The 24,854-nt window shown below is 41.0% G+C and overlaps 1 protein-coding gene across 9 annotated transcripts in view; it reads left to right on the plus strand.

Moving 5' to 3' along the window:
* The first annotated feature begins 2,087 nt into the window (after nucleotides 1-2,087).
* The window catches only part of EPHA7 (EPH receptor A7), a 164,538-nt gene continuing 141,771 nt past the window's right edge, over nucleotides 2,088-24,854 (plus strand). For 8 of the 9 annotated variants that reach the window (XM_032682778.1, XM_032682782.1, XM_032682779.1 and 5 more), the window contains exons 1-3: nucleotides 2,088-2,401; nucleotides 6,419-6,483; nucleotides 10,727-11,396. In XM_032682778.1, the coding sequence (XP_032538669.1) occupies nucleotides 2,305-2,401; nucleotides 6,419-6,483; nucleotides 10,727-11,396 (832 nt within the window). In that variant the 5' untranslated portion in view covers nucleotides 2,088-2,304. Of the gene's footprint in view, nucleotides 2,402-2,672; nucleotides 2,774-6,418; nucleotides 6,484-10,726; nucleotides 11,397-24,854 lie in introns of those variants that run through there. The other variant, XM_032682785.1, reaches the window with a different exon arrangement.

Raw genomic sequence — 24,854 nt, forward strand, 5'->3', positions numbered from 1 at the left:
ATCCGCTTTAATCACTGTTACAATATATGCCACATGAAAAACAGCTTTACCTATGAAAATTTGCCAAGAAGTTACAAAATACCTGCATGCGAGTATTTATGAAACAAAACAGCCTTTTTAAAAGAAGATAAGCAAACTCACTGTTCCGTACAGCTCTTCTTTCTGAGTACACACGCATGACGATGGGAATGACACATGACAGAGGATGAGAGAATCAAGAGCCCATACTTTGCCTACACTTATCATGGTATCCAACATATCAACAGAGCATTCTGAAGGAAATGCAAAACCTGTCATATTCTAAGCCCTATTAATTATTCAGCAAGTGTAAGGAATACAGCACATTTTTGAGGCTCTCTCCACACCATTCTCGGAAGTAATGAGGAGCCCACACGGAAAGTGCTCAAAGCCCATAGTATAGTGGCTGTTTATCTGACAATGCTGAGCGCAGTATTGTTATTATTGTTGTTATATTATTATTATTATTAATAATTCCAATTTTGCCTTATCTACCTATAAAGGTTCCATAAATACACCTCCCCCAATTTAAATTTCCATTTCTGGCATAACATTTTCTATATCAGCATCCACATCTGCGCAAGGCTTGTTTCAGATTTCCGCATAATCTTGCCACAGAATTGCAATTACACCCCCCGCTCTTCACTGCTTTCGCCCGCTTCCAGGACGATAATCATTTATTCTGTTTACATCGCAATATTCACCCTCCGAAAGGACACGGCGATGCACTTTTAGCGGATCAGTAGAAAACCCGGTCCGTGCCGCTCGGCATCAGCCTCGGGAAGGTTGCGCGGGACAGAGCCGGAGGCAGGGGCCAGGAGGAGGGGTGCGCGGAGAGAGGAGTGCGGTCGGGGCCGGCGCCTCTCTCCGCGGAGGATGCGGGGCACCGGCGCGGCCCGGGAGAGGAGCGCTCCCGCCGAGGGTGCATAAACACCGTGCCCCTCGCACCATCCTCCGCTCCGCAGCCTCGCTCGGGCAGCGGTAAGTTTTTGTGTCCGTTCCTCAGTTCTTTCACTCGTCGAAGGAGTGAGGGATGGGTTTGGAGAAAGGAAAGCGAAAGGGAGGGGGCCCGATAGAACTCCAGGAAAAGCTCTCCCCGTCCCTGGTTGAACGCTGACAAAAGAGATTTGGCAAGTTCCTCTCTCCCTCCGGTTTTACTTTATTTTTTTTCTCCCTCTCCTATTTAAATTGTCTCATTGTTGGAGGATTACACGCGCTTCAGGTTACACCCGACGGGGGGCGGAGGGGAAGCAGCCGCGCCTTCTCCTTCCCAAATAATAACTATATTGTCATTAACCTGCTCTTGGTATTTGGGGCAAATCGGAGATGCGGGGCTAAAAACCTCAATGAAACAGAGGGAAGGAAGCCCGAGTGACGCCAGCCTCGAGGAACCTGACTTTTGTTGCGGAGATGCCTCGGGGCACCATCCCGCAGCTCCCGCCGAAGTTTCCCTTTCGGTGGCAGCAGCCCAGGTGCGCGCTCAGCCCGGCCACGGGCGGGCACCGCGCGGGGTCAGCGCCGGGACCCGCCGGCGGCGGCGGATCGGGGTCGGGGTCGGGCTGGGGCTACGGCCGGGATCTCTCTCCCTCGCTACCCCGGCGGCTGCGGCTCGGGGAGAACACACGGCACCCTGGGATGCGGGAGTCCGTCCATCTGTCTGGGCGTCCGTCCCACTCGCTAGGAGGACAGTCCGGCCGGCGGCCTCCAGGCGTGCGGGGCAGCCCGCGGGGCAGCCCCCCGAACCACCCGCGTTCGGCGCCCGCTCCCGGTGCGGCCCCTCCGTCCCGGCTCTGGGCACCGCGCGCTGCCAGCGGCTCCAGCACCGGCGGAGACCCGACACCGCCGCGCGCTCATTGGCCAGCCCCGCCGGCCCCGCCCCCCCGGCAACGACCACTCAGGCACCGCCTCGGCCCGGCGGGCGCCGAGAGCCGCTGCTGTTTGGCCGGCGGGGGCTGTCACTCACCGTGAGGGACGGGCCGCGCGGCCGCTGCGGTCCCGCCCCCTCGCCCTCATTGATATTATCGGCGCGCGGCGCGGGCGGCCGGGCTGCAGTCGGGGCTGGCGGGCGGCCGGCCCGGTGCGGGAGCCGGGCAGCGGCGCGGAGGCGGCGGCGAAGGAGGAGGAGGAGGCGGCGACAAAAGAGAAAGGCAGCCTGGAGGGAGGGAGCGCCGAGCTACAGACTAGCACAGCAAATTCTCCACCGTCCTCTAGCACCCACGAAGCGGCGGCAGTGGCAGTTTCTAGAAATATAGAGCTAGAAATATAAAATCACCCCGCTCTTGCACCATGGCTTTCCAAAGTAGGCTCCCTTCTTGGATTATTTTGTGCTCCGTCTGGCTGTTCCACTTTGCACACACGGGGGAGGCACAGGCTGCAAAAGAAGGTAAGGTGATGCGGAAAACAAAAGTTTGGGTTTATTTATTGCTTTTGCCCACGAAGTCTGTGTGGTGGCTCAGCGCGGGACCTGCTTGCCCCTGTCAGCTGCTTGTCAGCCCTCATTAAAGAAAAAAAACACGAAAGACTTTTTTTTTTTTTTTTAGTTGAGATAGGATGGAGGAAAACCCTAGGCATTCTGCTGGTGGGGGTGTGCGTGTGTATGTGTGAGAGACCGGGACAACTGCCTTTGCTCCCAGGAATGAGGCTTGGGAGGCATTCGCACGTGATGAAACGGCATGGGGCTGGGGAGAGCCCTCGGCCCGGGGATCCGTGCGGGGGTGCCTCGCTGTCCGCTGCCAGCCCTCATTCTCCCGAGGAGGTAGGTGGAGGGAGGGCGGGTTACCTCGGTGTTCCTCAGGCAGGGGCCGAGGGCCGAGTTCTAGGGCTTAGGACGTTTCGTGGAAGGCAAGGCACGACACGGGGCTTCAGGCTGCGGGGCAGCTCCCCACCGCTACCCCCCGGGGGCCCGCAGCGCTCCGGCCCCTGGGGCCAGGCACAGACCACGGGAAGGAGCATCGGAGGCAGTTTCATACTTCCCGGCCATACAGGCTGGGCATGTATTTAGAGGATACCTACGGCCTGGCATCGTGTGCCGTGTAACGTGTGTGCTCTCCCCCGGCGTTGCTGGAGAGAGAGAGAGAGAGGTTTAGGGATGGATGTTTTACATCGTCTGAGGATCACAACGGGGCTTCCCGGTTTCCATCGGTCCAACATTGGTATCTGTGTAAGGCGAACCCCGGACATTTGGTTCCCCCTTGCACAGAGGCAAACCAGGCAGTTTTTCAGACTGATGGAGGTGTTGAAAATCAATTCACAAAGTCCATCTGGGATTCTGTTTTCTCACGCTGAGAAAATCCGAAATGATTTAAAGGAGCGCCCTGCTCCCGTTTGACAGCCGAAGGTCCGTCTCCATCTTCGGGGGAGCGAGGGGGGGGGACACACACACGACACGACATGACAGGGAAGGGAGAGTCAGAGCTTTTTCAGTGCCTCTGCATATGCATGCGTTTGTGGTTCCCCCCCCCCCCCTTCAGCTGGATGCGTCAATATTTTTCATCAAGCCGCTGACATGCAGTAAAATATCATTTTGAGCTTGTAACTGGAGCTTAAAAAAATGCCTCAATTAAAATGTCCTCTGCCCTTAAGAGAAGAAGTCGATGGCGAGGTTAGAGAGAGAGAAGGGAGAGCTTTACCCTAGCAGCATTTCGAAAGTTTATTTAAAGGGGCTGTAAAGCACAGAGACCCTCACACGGGGAATGCTAACGCGGGGCTGTGGGGTAGGGAGCGGGAGAGGGGCCGGGCAGACGGACAGGGAGGAAGGCGGAGAGGTTGTGGGCTGCTGTCCCGCTCTGCCCTGCGGATTGCTCCGTGATCGGGGCTGCGCTGGTCCTTCTCGGCGGTAGTCTGCCCTGTTTTTAATAATACGTGTATGGATGGATATGTATGCATTTATGCCTAAGAGTGTGGGTGTATAATGACAGTACGTTCAGAGAAAATCACCTAGCCAAAGGAGGGTCAGGAGGGGGCGAGCGGCAGACAGGGATTGATAGCGACTACCTGCTGCAAGCGCAGAAAACTCCCACGGAAGAAAGAGCAAGCTTTTTTTTTTAAAAAGATAAAAAAGTAACTTTGCAGATTCACCACCGGCCCCGCCGAAGGGCCCGTGGCGGCAGCAGCCCCGCGTGGTTGCCCACCGCTGCCCGCTGGGTACGGAAGAGGGATAAGGGGGTGAAGCACCGAAAAGTTTTGCGAGTTTCCTTTCTGTGGCTAAATACAAGCCGCGGTGAGATGCTGGAGAGGAGCGGGGCAGAGTCCGCCTGGCTCTCTAAGCGAAGGAGTGACCGCGTTACCTACGGAGTTCTCTGCCCGCGGCCGGGACCCTCGGGGCGAGCGCAGGCAGAGGGGGCACTGCGGCCCGCTCCCCCTGGGAAGAGCGGGGGGGTGTATCCGAGTGCTCGGGGCTCCGTGCCGGGGCCACCGTCCCGGGCGCTTCCTCCCCGCGGCAGTGGCTGCCGGGCTGCAGGGGGTGTGGTGGGGGCGGCCGCGGTACCGGCGCTCCGCTGCCGCTCAGCCCCACTCCTCGGCCCGGGGGCGCGGCCGCCTGAGCGCAGCCCCGCACAGTGCCCGGAGCGCGGCTGCGGCTCCCGCGGGGGCGAGAGGCTGCTGCCCCCCGCCGCGCGGGACCCCGCGAAGCCCGTTCCCGCGGCCGCGCCCCCGCGCTTCGCCCGCCGACTCCGGTCACTCTCGGCCCGCAGCTCCCCCGCGGGGGCACCGCGCCGGAGGTTCCGGTGTGCTCAGTTCACGGGAGGCTGCGGACCCCGTCCCCCCGCATCGCTTCCCCGCGCTGCAGAACGAGCCATGACTGCCACAGGGCTCCCAGGGCAGGGAGAGGGACAGCAGCCGCTGGCCTGGAGAGAGCTCTTGCCTGGTAACTTCGAGTGCCAGAAGGAACGCCACGATTCCCTTGCAAGGGGTGTTTGCAGAGCAGGGGTCTGTGTGTTTGGGGTTTTTTTTTGTTATGATTTGGTTTTTTTTCTCTTTTTTTTGTTTGTTTGTTTGTTTTTTTCATTTGCTTCTTGTCTTTTCTTTCTGAGATGTGCCCACCCGTTGCTACGTGATGGAGAATTACTGCCAAATAAAAAGTATAATGAATTGCAGCCATGGGGTGTTGTGCTGGTGCTGAAATGGTTAAATTTTTCATGGTACCGTTTTTTTCAGGACGATTATAAATGTTCTTGTTTAACAAACCACCACATACAGCATCTGCTTTACTATAGAAAGTGTTACAAAATAAAGCCCCTTGAATCCGAGCTTAATGAAATAAGCAGGTAATCTTTCTAGAGGGAGACTATGAAACTTCTTTAATGAGTAGTTCCACTTCATTACTGAAATACAGGCCTGGAAGCTACCGTTTTGTATTCACCTAACATCCCATATATTACTGTATGAACCTTTAAATACCTCTTTTTAGTCATATCATCTTTTTAGTAATTCACTGACATGTTGTGTTAAATTATGCTAGGAGAAAGGGCCAAAGCCAGAATTATAGCTGTTTCAAAAGACCTGACAAAAGTTGCTTCAAGTTACAGCCTTAAATCAAACATTTATATATCAGTCCTTAAATGTGTATGAAGTTATAAATAGCTTTATAGCTAAAGATATATGGAATAGGTTCAAATTAGAAATGCTACTAAAGAGTTGGCTTATTAGGCTGTGATTAACCACTTTCGGAAGTGAGGTTACATTTAGCTGGAAATAATTGTGATGTGACTAGAACTGATGTCTTTCTGTACAGAAATGTCATGGGGGTATAGTGGCATGAAGATTTTAGTAAGCCATTGCCATAAAGTGAATTAATCTGATTTGTGAATGTGAGCTGTGAGGTTACTGCAGAGTCTTTTATTTTCTGTATTCCTGGTTGTCGTTTGTTTACAGAATTACCACTCTATCATCTAAGTATTTTTTTACTTTGACACTCAAAAAAGATCATTGCTTTTTCAGTGTGACTCTCAATAAGGGACAGACCAGTCCTGTCTAAATCAGTTTGGAAGTGTTGAAATGTTGGTTTGTAACTGTTTTAAGCTGGTTGAAATAACCAGCATATGGGAAATGTCCTTCTTATGACAAAGGAGATGGAGAGAGCATGCATCTTAATGACTGATTAGTAACATTTTAGAGCGCTAAAAAATCCCCACTTTGTTATAAACAATGAAATTGTAAAGATTGATGTGTATCTGCTTATACGTGGTTGCTACATAATCTTTTAATCATCTATTTACAAGTAAAGGTATAGTTGTGGTTGCAGATAATTTTTTAATAATATGAAGAAAAAATATTAATTTGTACAAAATTTGTATTCATTCTATCACTTCTTAAAATTCAGATTCTGTTCTTTAGTTTTATATTCCCACTTATTATATTCAATAAACTGTGGAATTTCCTTTTTTTTTCCCCCCTTTTTTAGTAATATTGCTGGACTCTAAAGCACAACAGACAGAGTTGGAATGGATTTCCTCTCCTCCCAATGGGGTAAGTACTCCAGGCAAAAACTAAGTTTCTAGAGACAAGTAATTACTGTATCAGTTGAAAGACCTGCTTTAAACTACTCTCCCTCATACTTCTCTCAGTAACCATACCAAGTGTTTATGGCTTCTTCATTTTTAGAATGAAACCTTGGTTACAGTGTACAAATGTACAAGCTAATTAAAAGCAAGAGGCTCTTAAGAAACTCACCCAAATGTTCTTGGTACCTTTATGTTTTGTAGTGTACTCCTTTGTGCTGTACAAATGATTACATTATTTATGATACAATATTTTAAATCAATTTTTTCCTTCTTCCTTTAGAAACATCAGATTTGCTTCTGTGGGGAAACTTTCTAAAAATATGTTTTTCACTTTCTGTAAAATGGGTGATTGTAAGTTTGTTTACTATGTTTTCTTTGTAATGGAATATCACAGGTTGAAGAGCTCTAGAATAAAACCATTTATATTACAGATGTGTTTGAAATGACATTCCAAACTTGAAACATCCCCAAGTCTTGAGGAGCTTGATATCTGGAACTAGGCACAAATTATGTGGTTAAGGCCACCTCCAGCTTGTTTACAAATTAATCTAAAGACATTATATGAAATGTACCATTGTAAAATACACCATTTTAAAAAATGAGATGTTTAGGAACGTCGGTGTTATTTTCTTATTTATTATATATGTAAGGTTGACAAATGCTGCTTTCAGTCTGAATTAAAAATTGTAATGTTATAAAACCCCTTCTTCCTCCAGCCTCGAGGAAGAACATGTTCAGAAAGATATAATGGGTGTATTGTCCTACCTTAGCTCAGTCTGACAAATCATAAATTATATAAACAATTCTTACTCATGGAAGCAGTCTTGCTGAATCTATTATGACTCCTTGCACAAGCAAGAATTTTGGGGATCAGTCCCTTAATCTTCAGTGCGTTAAAGCTGGAACCAGAAGAGCGTGAAGTGTGAGTGAGGATATAAAAGTGTAACAAATCCTTTAAATAAGAAGAATGAAAATGTGAAAGTGTCTTTCTTTAAAAGCAAGATTGCAATATCAATACAAGCATAAACTGGAAACTAATCTAAGGACTTCAGAGAGAATGTAATGTGAGCTCAATGCATATGATGGCTAATAACCTCGGCATTAGCGTTTTGCACTGATTGAAGCCTTTACCAGGGGTGTTTGAAAGATTAGCTTGGTGGCAGTTATATTAGGCTAAAGTGTAGATAATGAAAGACATGTCAACACATGTTACACATGTCAGCATATTGAAAGATGAATGTAGAGTCAGATTCAACAGATAGTAAAAACCAACTTCCAGAGGTAAAAGCCAATTTCAGTCAGGAATTAAAAGTGAATCAAAACTAGTGGCTGGATTTGTATGCGTGAAAATGTTCAGAAAAAAGTACCTGTAAATTACTGTAAAAGTATAATGTAAATAATGTAAATTTTAATTATTGAATTTTCTAGTATGCAATAAAGACTTCATGGGAATAAGCACAGAAAATCTTCTTGAGAAACTCCTGCATCATCACAGTACGGAATATGTCAGACAGACACTTGTTAAATTCCTTATTCAATTGCAAATGCTACATTTAACATTGTTAAGATAACTGAGAAGTTAAAATACCATAAATTGAAACCAGTAGAACAGGACACATTTAAATGGAATTGCATGTGTATCACCATATTTTGCAGCTGGACAAAGAAAAGTTGAGTTTTCTTGCTGTAAAAGCTCCGATAGGATTGATTGCTATAAGAAGACTTTAATGAAGTGTGAGCTCAGATGCTATAGGTGACAAGATCCTGAAGTACTAATGTTTTGGTTTTTTTTTTCCTGCAGAGGAAAAAATTAATGTATTAATGCTAGGGATAACAAAAAGTAGGACTTCTTGTGTGAATTTTGTTTTTTGTGCTGTTTTCCTTGACTGTAGCGTAAGAATCTCTCTGATACTAGCTAGTCTCATGTAGTGGGATCTTGACTCTGAGAAAACTCACTTGTTTGTGAGTTTGGTAACTTGTGTTACCAAAAATAGGTTGACTTTGTAAAATTTATTTTGTTTGTTATTTGGTTTTGTTTGTTTCAGTTTATTTGTTGTTTTTTGGAGGGGACTGGGGGTTTGTTTTGGTCAAGGACTCCACATCAAAGTCTGAGGAGACAGATTCTGTTGTGTGGTGCATTAAAGTTACTTTCACTTCAAAGATAGAATACAATGTCTAACTGAATATCTCATTGCAGAATCTCTCTTGGGAGGGAAGAATTCTTACACAAAATAAAAAATAAAATAAACCCCCTAAACCAACCAACTGAAAGAAACCCAAAGCAAATAGTACTACTTGATATAAAATGGAAATATGAAAATCAGTAAAGTTTTAGGCTTTATGCCCTTTATGTCATCTTAGTGGGATCTTTTTTTGTTGTGGTTTTTTGTTTGGTGGTTTGGTTTTGTTTTGTTTTTTTTTGAGGGGGGGATGCTTTTTATTATTGTGACATAGCCAAAACCCTCTCAGTCCAGGGCCCCTTTTTTATTTTTTTCTTGTTTGTACTAGTCCTTACAGAGGTGGAAAAAATATTACTTATTCAGATCTAATAAATCTCTTATGAAGATAGACTTTCTTTTGTTCTGAGGTTAATACAGTTCCATGTGCAGTCCCTTCAGTTAACTTCATGAGCATTTAATAATGTATTTCAGTCATTTAATACCATATGCATATATAATACCATATATACCAAATCTATATTAACTGTAGGTCCTTGAAATGTGCTTTGATATTTACAACTTCTGTGCATTTCAGCATCTGCAGCTGTGATATATTTTGTGGTGATAACTTCCAGCATCAAATCAGCCACATCTGCTTTTTCTTGGGACAGACAACAACATTAAAAGGATCTCATTTGCTGTCAAATAGGCTTGCAAAGTACTGTATACTGTATGGCTCCTGGTCTGGTAAACCAGTGCTTTCCACACTTGTTTTGTTGCTGGCGTAAGGAATGTCAGTGGATGTTCCATCCTGCAGAGGTGCTGAGTGTACTAGTCTCACAAAGCACTTAAGCACATGCTTACCATTAAGCTCATAAGTACTTTTACTGATCTTAAGCATGAGCTTAAGTGCATTATTGACACGGGGCCAGAGGGCCAAGTGCCATACAAAGAAATCATGGTTGCCTGTATCATGGGGTGAGGAAAGCTTGCCCCCCGTCCTCTAATTTACTGCAGCTGTGTTTTCTGCAGTCAATTAAATGCTACAAGAAATGTGAAAAAAGGTGAGAGACTGATATTGTTTTGGTTACACCTGGGCAGATCTGCCTGATTGATTTCAGAGGAAGAAGGTTTGTCATTGCTGGAGATGCAAATTCCCACGCTACCAAAGGCTGTTAAAGACTCCAGGGCTGTTACAGGCTTACTAGCACGTTACATAGTTGGTAACCCAGAGAGGGAACATCAACAAGACCCAGGCTTTGAACCAGTCATAGGTGTTGTTTTTTATTCTGTATGTAATCTCATGGTTCATTTGAACTTACAACTGAATGAAGTTTGCTCCTCTTAACATGGGTGCAGCCACTGGACAAAATGTGAGATGAGAAGGAGCTGCCGCTTACGTCTTTGGTTTGTAAATAAAACAGAATGTGGCCTGAACAAAAAGGGGACAACCAAAATATTTTCTTGCTTTCGGATTTTTAATTCTGTAATTTTCTCTTGCCTTCTCTCCATGCCACTTTATTCACATAGGAGTGAGAATCATCTGACTCATGAGTTTCAGGACCTAATCCCATGCTTTCTATGCAACTGTACTGAAAGTTTGACAAGTTTGATGTACTGTAATATTAGGCAATTTCAGTTTCTAAGACTTCCCTGATTTTAGGTTTCTTTGAAAGAGAAGCTGCCTCTCTCCTTTCAGTCTTTGCTTACCGAAAACAATTGTGACCTTAACAAAATGTGTGTGAGCCCAGTGTGTAATCAGAACCTGATATGCTAAACAGCCTTTTGTAAGGGTCCCTCTTTGCAACTCTGTTCATGTTATGACAGTGATTTTTAGAAGTTATTTATATGTGGAAGAGACATGGAGGCAGAGAGAGCCTACTGCTGCATTAATATATATTTTCTTCATTTAGGTGCTTACGAGTATTTTTAAAAATACTTGTTAAAAAGGAGGAAAACATGAGTTAAATGAAGCTTTTTAAAATGCACAGTAGTTACATCTGGTGACATACTTCTTGTTGTGTTACTAACTGTTTGTTATCATTTTAGTGGGAAGAAATTAGTGGACTGGATGAAAACTACACTCCTATACGAACATACCAGGTATGCCAGGTGATGGAATCAAACCAAAACAACTGGCTTCGGACTAACTGGATTGCAAAAAGCAATGCACAAAGGATTTTTGTAGAACTGAAATTCACTCTGAGGGATTGTAACAGTCTTCCTGGAGTTCTGGGGACTTGTAAAGAAACTTTTAACTTGTATTATTATGAAACAGACTACGACACTGGCAGGAATATCCGAGAAAACCAATATGTAAAAATAGACACTATTGCAGCAGATGAAAGTTTTACCCAGGGTGATCTTGGGGAGAGAAAAATGAAACTTAACACAGAGGTGAGAGAAATTGGACCTTTGTCCAAAAAAGGATTCTATCTTGCATTTCAGGATGTAGGGGCCTGCATTGCTTTGGTCTCTGTCAAAGTCTACTACAAGAAGTGCTGGTCCATCATTGAGAACTTAGCTATTTTTCCTGACACAGTGACTGGCTCAGAGTTTTCCTCTTTAGTAGAAGTGCGAGGAACTTGTGTCAGCAGCGCGGAGGAGGAGGCGGAGAACTCGCCGAAGATGCACTGTAGCGCGGAGGGAGAATGGTTAGTGCCTATTGGAAAATGTATCTGCAAAGCAGGATACCAGCAGAAAGGAGACACGTGTGAACGTAAGTAAACACACAACTTGCTATAAATTATAGGTCATGTTCTACCGGCTTATTTTTATTTTTCTTTTTTCAAGAGAAATACATGGTCAGCCTGCTTTTAAAGTTTTCAGATCGTCAATCTGTGAAGTTCACGCTGTTTAATTTAAAGCAGTCAGCCAATCTGATTATGGAAATCAGTGGTTGTATACTACATTTTTAAATTAAAGCGAAAAAAGTTGAAGTTATGTGAAGTATGACTATAGGTTCAGGACTAACATTTTAAACTGGTTAAGGTGGTGTTTCTTGTACTGCTTGGTAAAGCTGAGCAAGTCATACCTATCACGGAACATTGTATCAATAATGTCAGGTACGAGTAGGTAAACACTTTGTTCTTTCACATGATCTATGACAGAATTATAAGGAAACTAAAATGGAAGTAGTAAAATTAGAACGGGGTGTGGTTAGTAATTGGAAGAATACACACACAATAAAAACTGACTTAGAGATTTGCATGAAGTGTGTAAAAATTCAAAGACAAGATAGATCTTTCAAACAGAATTTCAAATTTTCAGAATAAAGTGTGGTTTCCTTTCTACGATATATTTGCATAAAACTAAACTTTTGCTTTGCTGTAGGATCATGGTGATTATTTTAAAGTACTAGCAAATCAGAGACTACCGAGTTGTACTTTCTAATTCAGACTAATTCAGGCAGCCGTGTTCTTAGAATGATACTTATCTTTAGCATTGCTGTCTCTGGGGCTACAGGCATAAGACACATCTGCTTAGCATGAGAGAGGATGTTTCATTGTCTTTGCTTAGGGTAAAAGTAAGAGAATAGGCAGTTTGTTTGAAGACAGGTATTTTCATGTATATTTAATACAAGGTCTATCATTTTTATTATAAGATAACAAAAGGAGTTATATATCACCATATTGCAAGATAGGCAGACATTTTTTGTTGAGAAATGGTGTAAGTCAAAAACTGGAAAAAAACTCTCACAAATCTACGAAGAAGAGAAATGTACGTAATTTCAAAAGCAAAGCTGACATCAGTCAGTGGGTCTGATGTGCCTGTATGAGGACTTCAAATCTAAAACAAAATAAATGAGTCTCCTTATTAATAATTTGTCCTCAGGAAAAAAACCAGTTGTGCTGTTGATGTGTTTTTATGAGGAAATTCAGTACAAGGTGAAGTGAGCGAAGTTGATCTGAGGCTTTTGTAGCCCCACACAAATCTTTCATTGTTCTGTTGGGAAGGGATGAGGTCTTATACACTGCAGAAGGTGATCTCATTAGGAGTAATTGTAATGTAAAAAACTGCCTGGACAAAATCTTTCAGTAGACTGTATTAAAGCTCTGTTAAAAACATTAACTGCTGTGTCCCATAGAAGTTTGTTTTAAGGTTTTTGAATATTTTCTTCTGAGTGACCGATTTCTTTCCTTTTCTTAGTTAACTTGCTCTTGATTACAGACCTAGTTATGGTTGATGTAATTAATATCCTAATGTTATTTCACTTTCAATAAAGGAGAGAAAGTATCCAAAACCAAAACCACTGTATGTTGGGAAGTAGGTGGAGGGCAGGAGCTGAGTGAGTGTGGTAGGGATGGATAGAGAAGAAATTGATGTTTGGTAACTGGAATTCAAGTAACCTGTTTATTAAACAGGCTTCTTAATTTCTATCCATGCTGATGTTGACAAAAGAATTAAATGATAACTTGTACTTGAGCATAGTAGCGTGCTCATTTGCAAGAACACTTCCCATTTTTGGCTTGCTTCCAAAACAATCGCTAGGAGAACACGCTACTCTGGAAATAGTCCAGAGAATCATTTGTGGTATTTTTCCTCTTTTCTTTCAATGATCCTGTTAAGAGTTTCAAAACAAACTCTGGCCCCATATTGAGGCAAGCTAATGTGTTTGAGAGGGAAAAGGTGGTAGGCAGGCACTTGTCGAGAGTGCGCCGAGTTGGCAACTCAGAGTCAGAATGATCTGGATGACTGTGGTTCACAGTAATTGCTGTCTGTGTGCCATGTCTGTGCTCAAGGATGTTATTAAGTATGATTAACTATGTAGTGACCAATAATACAGCTGGCACACTGATACAGTGTCTGGTTTTTGTGACAGATATTGAGAGAAACTTATCTGAACACTGACACTCATGCAACTGGCTATCTGTTACTGTCAAGCTGTGTAACAGATCAAGCAGAAGCAAGTTGGTGAGTGCTTCCTTAACCCAGAGCTTTTGCAGCCCTATCTGAAGGCTCACTTCTGCAAATACTTTGTACCTGGCATGCTGCATGACTTCTTTGGGACTACTCAGGGCAGAAAGCATTGTGCTCTGTCAAGATGGGCAGAAGTCCGATTCTTGTCTCACACTTGCTAAAGCTCTGCTGAATTAACTTAACACAATAGGATGGTCTTTTAAAGATACAGAATAATACGTTATCTGACTGCGCTGTAGCAAAGGTAGGAATAGATGGCCACATTGTAGTTCCAAATAGCTCTTCAGCCTGTAACTCCCGTGGGGATTTTCATCTGTGTTACGCTAGCTTGATTGGCTGGCTGTGATTGAATAATGCGTTCCTTTTGCATACAGCTCCTCTCCTGTGTGTGAAATTTATAGAGTTCAGTTACTGAAACAATTGAATTTTGATTTATACACAACTCTGCACTGGATGTGTTGCCAGAATTATTTTTTTTTTTTTTAAGAATGTAAGTAACTAGTATTGCTGGGAAAGATAAGGAAGAAAACCATCGTGAGTGGTGAAACATATAACCTGGAAAATGATATCCCATGTGTTTCTTTTTCATTGCTTGATCTTTCAAACTGAATAATCTTTTTTTTTGTTTGTTTTGGATGTACACTGATTACTTCTCACTGTAGGAGTACCAAAGAATCCTGGCCACCTCAGTGGTCTACTGTGATAACACTCCTACATGAGAGACAAATTTCAGATATATACAATATTCACGGATGTAATTTGAAGCAAAGTCTTCAAGTTGTGTGAAACAAACATGAGAAAACTAGGTGAGCCTCTGAACTTTCAGTTGCAGATTCTTTTGCTTATGTGCAAGGACACTACTTCCTCAGTGTTGGTCTTATGTCTGCTGGTATGTGGCGCTAGGCTTAGGTATGGAAGTCGTACATTTTAAAGGATTGTCTTGAAGAGTACCTAGTAAAGGTACCCGGAGGGTACTTAGACATATTCAGTTCTTTCAACACTATATATTGCATCTGTTCTGGAAAAAAACCCCAACCACAAAAACCCAATTGACTTCTCAATAACTGTAGTGGATTCCCAATACATCTAACTCTGACTTTTTCTCACAGTGGAATTCAGCTGATATGTTATGTGTGTAACACTGCAATCAGTGATTGGTATTTGAAGGAGAAAATAATTCTGTGAGAGCTTCCAGTATAATGTATTTTCCATCTGTTTCATGTTAGTTGGGGGTGGAGAGGGAAAGAATTAATTTTATTCAATCAGAGCAGTAGAGTGATATTTCAGAAGGTGGGAAACTTCTCTTAATATTATTGAACTGAGAAATTACATAGATGATTGGGCACCAAGTCCAAAAATTCAAATTCCTAGGGGAAGCCAAATGGGTGCATTTTACTGTTAAACATATTATAATAGCGTATGCATTAACAGTTGTTTTATTGGCCTCCACGTGAGGAGGGGATTACAGCTATTTGCACATTTTGTCTTGGTGAGGTAAAAAGGGAGCTGCAGGCTTTTCTTTCCAGACTTTGTCAAATGCTGTACACTGTGCCAGACACCAAGCTGCATCTGTTCCTTTTCTTTTTTCTTCTTGGGACAAACTTTTTATCTCTTTACTTTGTGAGATATTACTTGATAACAGATCCAGAAACTGAATTTGCCTTATGCGCAACATATATTTGTGGTAAAGTATGTGTGGTTATGTTTGTTTGTTTGTTTTTTCTTGTGTGTTTTGGTTTTTATGCTACTCCACTTAGGAGCTGATGTACCACAAGTTTATTAATACTGGGCAAATAATTTAGGGGGGGAATGTGAATAAGTTGTCATTAAAAAAATGTTACCATGCTTCCAAAAAGCCCAAGTTGCACATATTGTGAATTGGGTGTAGAGTTTAGCTCAGGCAGTGAATCACAAAAGCTGTGGGTGACCTGCAGCTTGAGTAACCTATGTTGACATTCCTGCATTTTCAACTTGAAAATTTTTTGCTTTGTGGAGACAGGGAGAAATGGTAGAAAACTTTTCAATGGCATTTATATCATCAAGACTCTAAATGTTCCTTTTTTGAAAAAGAGTTACCTTTCTTCCATTTGCCTCCAAAATTACTCTAGGGAAAAGAATGTAATTAGTCTTAGCAAATTGAACCAGAGCAAAGAATTGAGGGACTCTGAGTCTTGGCATTTTCAGAAACCAGTAGAAGTACAACAGGAGAGCATCTACCTCCTTTCCTTTTTATTCCCTTACATATTAAATAATTTTTCTATCCCTTTTAAAGGAACAGTCAAGGGGATCTCATATCAAGTCAAAGATACAGCTGAATATGAACTTTTTCGTTAAAAAAAAAAAGTAAATATATTTCCAAAGGATCCTAGCAGACTTCAGAAAAATATACTAGATACTTCCAAGGTAAAAGTGAGACCTAGCTAGATGGTCAAGAATACTGAAGGTGTTTCTACTATGAAATGCAGAGCTGTGATTTCTGCTTCCAGCCCCCTTTGGAGTTTCTAGAAAGTTTAATGTCTTTGCTTTCATTCACCTTGGATTATTCTGCCTGTCCTTCCTCTCAGAGATATGGTAGAAAGATATATTTTCTTGCTAAATCTTTCTTTCCAAACAGTCTAGTGTTCATAAAGAGGATGATTTTCACAATTTATCAGTCTGCTTAAGTAATTTGGGTTTCTTTGACCTACTTTGTTCATATCCTTCAGCTTTTTGGATGTGTAAGCACAGAGAATAGAAGGGGAGAGGAGCTACATCCACTGTTAGTCATATCCTCTTTTAAAAGTGTTTCCAAATGAAGTAACATGAGGCCTGTGATCTCAGTGATCAGGGCTAGCTATCACTTGAAAAAATGGGGGCCTTCATGCTTCATAACATTTGCTTCAGGTCTCTTCTGCATTGTCTTTTGGCCCCAAGATACAATTTTTTTTTGTAGTGTTCCTTTGCTTGAAATGTCTGAATTTGTTTTATTAGTATGACCATCATAATTTTGGTGATACAGCATCCACTCTCAAGTGTGACATGAAGATATGTGAGAAGTAAGGTGATCAGAAGTTGAAGTGCTCAAGTAATGAAGGCAGTCCAAACCAGTACTTGTCATCAATAATGCCATCAGAGTGATCCTTAAAATGAGTTAACTACAGAGCTACTGACAGCAAGTTTAGTTTCCAATAAACTAGTTGTTTTGCTGCAGAAGAGCTGAAAGAAGTGAAATAGCACGTGCAGGTGGGCAATCAGGAGTCCAGATCCTAGAACTGAAATTGTTGGATGGAGTTGAATGTAGACCTCTTTCCCTCTTCAGCCTCTCTTCCCCACCCCCCTCCTGCCTGCCTCTCTGTTCTTCTTCCCAGATTCTGCTGTCTCCAGGAATTAATTTTATTTTTGCGTTTTGCTAGAGGTTAGATGAATCTCAGTTTCTTAAACTAAATTTGTGGCATGGTAGTTGTTTGGTTTTTTTGGTCAAATTCACTGCTGTGCACAGATTTTGAAATCAAAACAAAGCCAGCAATGAAATCGAACAGAATCTTAGTAATTTCTTCTTTAGTTACAAGGAGGCACTAAAACTGTCTGTTTTACAGGTCTGGGATGTCACTGCTGAATTAACTATGGTTGCTCAACAGCTGGGCCGTTAACTCCTTAGCCATAAAGTCTATTTCCTGTTTGCTCTAAATGAAGCTTTAGTTGCTGTTTAGAAGTGAAATCTCATCCTGTCAAGTCTGTTACCCAAAACCATGCATCTTGCTTCTGAAACAAACTTTACTGCCCAGAAGTCCTTTGTGAAAGGTGTGATGGGTATCTAATAGCCTTGTTACCACTTTCTAAGTATAAAAAAGTTTTCCTAGATGAAAAAGAAACTTCTTGCTTGGAAATTTAGAGGGGTTTTCTTTGTTGTTGTTGTTTTGGTGTGTGATTTTTTTATTTGTTTGGGTTTTGTTTTGGTTTGGTTTTGTTTTGGTAGTGGGTTTTTTGTTTGTTTTTGTCCAGGGTTTCTGTTAACTTCTCAGAATTAGGCCACTAAAAATAAGTTGAAGTATTCTTTGATTTCTGAGTACAAATGGAAGAAGTGACACATATAAGCCTTGCTAAGGGGATCAGAAGTGTCATGCATTCCATTGATATGACTTAGCTTTTTAAGAAAAAACAAAACCCATCCACAAAACAACATTTCAGGGACTGAAAAAAGAGAGTTGTAGGTTACATAGAAACTGAAAGTGGGGATCATTTAATGGAAGAACTGATCACAGAAAAAAAAAAAGAACATAATAATAACTGTTTACCTAATCTACTTTATGTATCTGTAAAACATTATTATCTAGATACTGAAATGCTGTTGAAAGTTGTTCAAGAACACTGCGGTTCAAAGAATAAATTTTTCTCTGAAAATAAGGAGCCTTAAGTAAAGGAGTGAAGTTGAGGTTCTTTTTTGAAAAGTGGGACAACTGTAAGGAGAAATCTATGTTTGGTACTGAAGCTGAAAAAAATCTCCAGAAAATTATGCATACAAAATATTTGCTTAACTAGATTAGCTTTTGAATTTTGATGCATCCCAAACTTCCTGTTATTGTTAAAATAATTGCTCCCCACCAACAGTTCATGTATATTAAGCAGTATTAAATCGCTAAGAATATCTTTCTGTTTTTACTTGGGAAACTGTGGAGATAGTTAATGTAGGTGTCATGGTTTGAGATAGCCCAAAATCCAATTCCCTAGCTCCATCCCCCTCCCACATCTCAACCCAATGTGAGATGGGTTTTTCCAGACAAAACACAACCAGACTCAGAATGGGGAAAGGGAATATATTACAATGACTGTACAAATAAATACTACAATACATTATACACATGACTACAACTATCTCTACCATGACATAAGTATTTACAATGGATCAGATCTCTTCTCCTCTCCAAATAAAAGTCCAGGAGGGAAAGAAGGACAGATCCCTTCCAGTCTCTCAGGGCAGCAGCTTCTTCAGAGTAGCAGTCACTAAGCAGCAGCATCTTCTAAGGCAGCAGGTTCTCTCATGCATGCAGCTGTTGCTGGATCTCTGCCAGCACTCACGAGGGAGGTATCCAAACTCTCCCTCGCGACCGTTGATTCAGGCAAAGGGGTCTTCCGTGGGCTGCGTTCACCCCAGACAAAGGTCGCTTCACCACGTCATATCACGAAGCACAGGGGGTCTTCATGACGGTCTGGTATCTCCAGGAGATTCAAGCTCCTTGCAGGGCCTCTGTGCCCTGTCTTAGGCTGCGAGCTTCTTTGTAGCTTGCAGCAAGGGAGGGCCTCAAGGCCAACCTCCCACACTCCGTCCTGGCTGAGCTCTCAGGACGTCCGAGCTTCTTAGCTCTTCTCTTCAGTGCATGTCGCACTTCAAGGCTCTTTCAAGTAAGAGTCTATCAACTTCCTCCTTCCAGGAGGTCTCAAAGGAGTTTTGGGGGGTCTGGTATCAGTTCTTACCCCCAAGAACTCTGTAGAACTCAGCTGCTGACTCTCTTTCCCTCAGGTCTCCTTCCAGGAGTCCCTTCTCTGGTGCTGCATGTCTTTGTTGCTTCTTTGGTTCAGTTCTGGCTGCTGCTTTCTCCGGCCACTGCCACGGCCACTGCCCACGATGGAGAAAACATCTCCCGGCATAACTACAGGCACCTAGCCCAGCATTATGCTGTTCCAGGTCCCCACAGGCCCCCCCGCTGGGGCTGGGGACCAAAGCCCCCCCTGTGGGGCTCAGAGCCCCTTCCTCATGGCTCCCAACATGGTTGCTTCTTCTAACCCAAAACTACAACTCTTCTCTTCCGTTTGGTTGTGGTATGTTTACATTTTTGCAGGAGCGCTCATTGGACAGAATTTCAAAACTTCCAGGGGTTTCCACCCCTTGGGGGCTACCACTTTCTTATCCTCTGGGGGAAAACAAAGTCCAAACCACTACAGTAGGTTTTCAGTTAATATCATGCTTATTGTTACTTGAACTGTAGTGTAAAAATTAATTATTGTTTCTTGACTTCTAAGCATTAAATCCTGGTGTTTTCCTTATACTATGCAAGCTCTGTCTGCAATGACAATTTAGTTATTAAAAACAGTAAGTTGTACACGGGTTATTGTGGATTAAAACTTTTTAGATTGAAAACAAGTAAAACATTTTCAAATTAATATCTGCAAAGATAAGATGGATCTTTTGAAGTATATTCAATACATATAGTTATTGTGTTGGGTTTTATCCCTCCTAAAATACTATAAATACCACTTTGTTAATAAAAACTTAAGGCTGGAACCAAAATAAGAATAAAACAGTTTGTAGGAATTTCCTTCAAAGAATTGGAAAAGTATATTCAGGGAGCTTCTTGAAAGCCAAGCACTTGACAGCAAAAATACTGAGATGTTTTCTACCATAATCCTTCACAGAGTGTTGTTGTGTCAAACAGAACCAAAAAAAGGCAGATTCACTCTTTAATTTGGGATTACCCATCTTTAATTTCATAAAAAGTAATTCTTTTTAGAGGATGGTGTGTCTAATTTCTTCTGTAACCTTATATTATTGTGCAAGCAGCAGCAATAGCAAATATGTTTAAGACACTTCTATGAGCACTCTTCTCCTTGCTTATAGAAGCTTTTATCCCTGTGCGCTTCCTAAGCTTTCTGCTGCCTATATATGTCACAGTGAGTTTTCTTATCCCTAATGCTAATGAAAAATATATGTGAAAATGAATAGTATCTGGTTAATAGTTCACAGCAGAAACTTTCTTTTCTGTTGTTATCTCGTGTTTTATTTCTTGCTCTCAGACGTATCAACAGTGTGTGCCTAGTGGCTCTGGTGGAGAGGAGTATTTTTGTATACTTTTCCATTAATGACTGATTCTGACTTCATAGAATCTCCCTAATAAACACAACATGCCAACATACTGGAAAGGGACTGTTCAGTATTTAACACCTTTTTCCTTACTTCTATTGTATCTCTTCATTAAGAAGAGATTTCCACTTAGGAAAAATTATCTCTTTGAAGGTATATGCATTTGGGGAAATTTTGATTAATAGTACCTTAATTTATAAGTATAATTCAGAGTAGCAAAGGCAACCAAGTATGAAACCTGTGTGCAATAAGAATTGGGCTCAATTATTATACTTCTAGAGTTCAGATTGTGTCAATGCATGTACCTCTACAGCTTTATTTAGCTGGGTGGCCCCACTGCCTGTTTTAAGGAGAATAAAGTTTCTCACATCTGTAACAAACATCAGGGTTTTTTACCCAAGGTAATTTGATACTTTAACTTCTTAATTTTTATGGTTTGCATTAGTTACATGTGACTGCAAGATATGACTCTCCTGCAATAATAGTATCAAGCATTTTTCCAAAAAAAGTCTAATTGACTGTAATTATTAGTATCTTCTGATATTTGAACATACCTCAAATGTGTGCGATTGATGGGTAAAAAAGGAAATACATGATTAGGAAATATAATTACTGTTATTATTTGGCATTGTGTTTAATGTACATAAATGCAAAAGGTTATTTCCTGATGTACTTTTGAAATACACTAAGGTTTTTGCGAGGCTGTAGCAAGTCTGGAGCAGGTTGGCTGAAGATTTTTTTTGTTTGTTTGTTTTGATCAAAAAATGTTCTGATAGTATGTATTACCATAAAAAAACATGCTGGAAAAGTGTAAAAATGGAGCTCCTGCTTTTCACTAAACAAGTTACATGACTGTTTTAAGGAAGTAATGATGCAGATAACTATCTGTAGGACTATGGGCTGAGACACCATCCCTAGAACTTAATGGCAAGAATCCCATTAACTCAATGAGAGCAATATGACGTGTTGATATTTGCCTACTGAGGAAAGCCATAAAGTTTTAGGTAAGTGTAAGCATATACATACACCTAAGACTTTTATGCTGATATTTAAATGGATGTTCGATTAGAATTTTCAGAATTGTAGATATTGTACTGCTATAAATGTGTACAGAGAGGTGAATATAAATGGAACCCAAAAATTCCACTGGTGGTACTTGAGATATGTAATCTCTAGCATAGTTAGTGTCTATAACTTATTATTCTTTTCTTACATTTAGTGAATATGATATAACATGCAGTGTAGATGACTGTGTTCATTTTTCCAGTAGATTGAAGTGGATTCAATTAGGGGGACCTTGAAACTGATGTTTGGAGGTCTTCTGGCAGGTGACTGATCTGGTGTCTTCATATAGCCATATGCATGTGACCTGATGTACATTCCCTTCATCTTGCTGTATGTATCCTCATGACGTGACTAAATTGCCCCTTGACAGTTAATTGTCCCTTGACAGTTAACAGAGCTATTTTTTCTCAAATGACCATGTGTATGCTTTAGTTCTAGTCTTATGACCTAGTGTACGTGTGCATATTTCTCTATAGAAGTCTAAAGCCCTGTGTAGGAGAGGGGCAGAATGTCCTTCATCTACTTATGATGGACCATCAAGGAAAAACTCAGTTGTCCGGAGCTTGGATTAATGACTTGATCCACTTGACCTGAAAAGTTAGTACTACCTGTGGCCTCCAACCCTAGCTCAGTTTGTGAGCTAGTCTTCATTTGTGAGTAGTAAACATAGTATTCTTTTAACTTCTTGAATATACCATCTTTTTTTTTTTTCACTAAACTATTGTGTGGTTAGATTTTGAGAAAAAAATATGCATCTCATGAATGTCTGTGTGGTGCCTATTTGAATCAATCAAATTGTGTCCACAGAGGGACATGGTGTTGAGAATCTCATTAAATCTCTAATTTAAAATATTGGTGTTTGAAGAATGTTGGCAATTGAGAATCTATAAGTAAAATTTATTTTATTCCTAAAAGTTGGGCATTCTGTGTGCCAAACAGCTCAGCTCTGTTAATGCTGGAACAAATTACATGTTCAAAAATTTGTCTGTGGAACAGTCTGAGTGGGCATCATGTAGCTGTGATCACTGGCCGTATTTACATGATCTCACTCAACTCAAGCTTTCCAGGCTTAGGTCAATTATTTTTCTTGCTGAGGAGAATTTGAACTTGGATCTCTTGCTACAAATAGGGCATGCCTATTAACCAACATGCAGTCACTGTTAGAAGGTTTTATTAGCTCCTGCTGAAACTTGTTCTTCCCACAGTCTAGCAGTTAGAACCATTCATATGGTCAAAGTGTTACAGTCCCTTATGTTCTGAGCTTTCTTTTTTATATAAATGTATATATATATATGTATATTTATATAATTATATGTAATATATAAAACAGACACACATATTAATCTTGGAAATTTGAATTCAAGTGTTTCCAAATGTTTACATATTTTTGTCTTGATCAATTATTTCCGCTGTATATATATATGTATATACTTCTGAGGTGAATGCTAGAACTGGAGGAAAAGTTCTGCTGATTTTTCATTTGTTTATACAAGTGACTTGTTCGTGTGTCAAGGCAAATGGAGACATACTGATCTTTTCTCTTTTATCTGTTAGAATGTGTAGTTTTGCTTGCAGTCTTAAAACATCAAATAAGAAAATGTAATTAGAAAGCAGGATATTACATGGAACAGATTTTTTTTTTAGATAATATTTGGTATTTCTTTTTTAATTGCTACGTAGAGATATTTTTGCAATATGACTGGAATCCTATCAAAAAGAGGGTATTCTTGCTTGATTTTGTTGTCTTGGATCAGGTCCATGATACAGTCTTAGCTGAAATCAAGCACTGAACGTGGATGTTTGATTTCTCATGTTTCAAAATGTCAACATATTTTTTCTTAAACGATTTATTTGCACAGTAAATAAATTAGATAACTCTTCAGTTTCATTTTTGTCCAATTTATTGAAAAAGTTTGTTCCATCCAGTAACTCTTCAGCAAAAAATTAACATTAATTATTTTATTTATTATGTTATAATTGTGACATTGTTCTGTCCTGATTGTGTAAATACACATTTGTCTGTTATAAAGAAAAATGGGCAACTTTGAAAATGTGGGCAGTTTTATTGACACTGACTAGAAAAAAAGAGTAGTGATAAAGTCCCTCCAAATGATACCTAAAGGAAAGGGACATTGTTTGAACTGTTAGCAAATCCCAAGGCTCCACATTGGCACCTAATTATCTCACCTATGGAAGTCTCAGCCAGATTTAATCTGCAACCTGCTACTGGGAAGTGTGAAAGTATCATGTGCTTAAAATCATAAGCAGGGTTGAAAATCATGTTCCCTAGTGCAGATGGAAAAGAATATTCAGTCTGTGATCTGTGACTGTCTCTTCTGTTACTTTCCACTTAAGTTACATATAATTTAATTTTCTGATTAAAAGGTACAATTCTGTGGCTCTACAACGTGTATGCTTGTCTGTCTGCTTTAGTTTGTCAGCTGAAATAAATAGCCTGTTATTAAAAAAGTCTTGTCAGTGTAATTGCTAGTGAATAATGCTAGTAAACAAGAGAGAGAAATAACATCTTTTTAAAACACACTTTTTCTTTTCCCTGGGCCAGTGGGAAAGAGGAGAAGACAATGACATACTTTTGATCTTTTATCTTAAAGATTTTCTGTCATATTTAGAGATACAGTCACTGTATTGTGTATTATTGTTGTAAAAATTATGTATCCAGGAGTATGAGATTCCAAATTGCATGACACAAGTAGACATGAGTGGTTTTTAGAAAATAAAGCACATGTTGATAGCACAAATGATGTGCAATCTTTAGGTGAGGAATTTTATCTCTCTCCTTAATACAAGGACTAAATGAAAATGCAATCCCTGTTCTCACAAAACAAACCCCATTTTTAAACTTCTACCATTTAAAGATATTTTGTGTATTTAAGCAGTGACAAGGGTATTCATTACTAATTAACATTCAGGAGATAACTGACTGTCAGTTGCCAGTCAGAGTGTAGCTTGGAAGAATGTTGACATTGATTGATAGACATGTTCTGGGACTATGCACAAACAACCTGCTTGGGTCATCTGAATACATAGAAACATTACAGATCAGCTCCACATACACAAAAAGATCTTCTTGGGCTGCCCTTCTTTCTAAAGGGAGGGTATTCTTCCATGTATCCTAGACTTACTTGATTTGTAAGTTATACCTTCACTTTCTTGCATTGTGGTCACCAACTAAGAGTTTAGTTTGATCTGGTAAATATGGGTAACATGTCATTGTGCTGTTTCTGGCTGTGAGTGACTGAGGTGCTTAAATATTTAGAGATTGAAGCAATATTTTTGATGTTGCTTTATAAAGTGGTATACATACTTAACTTAAAAGATATACTAATGTAATTTTTT

This window comes from Chiroxiphia lanceolata, chromosome 3 (assembly GCF_009829145.1).
Source record: "Chiroxiphia lanceolata isolate bChiLan1 chromosome 3, bChiLan1.pri, whole genome shotgun sequence".
Lineage (NCBI taxonomy): Eukaryota > Metazoa > Chordata > Aves > Passeriformes > Pipridae > Chiroxiphia > Chiroxiphia lanceolata.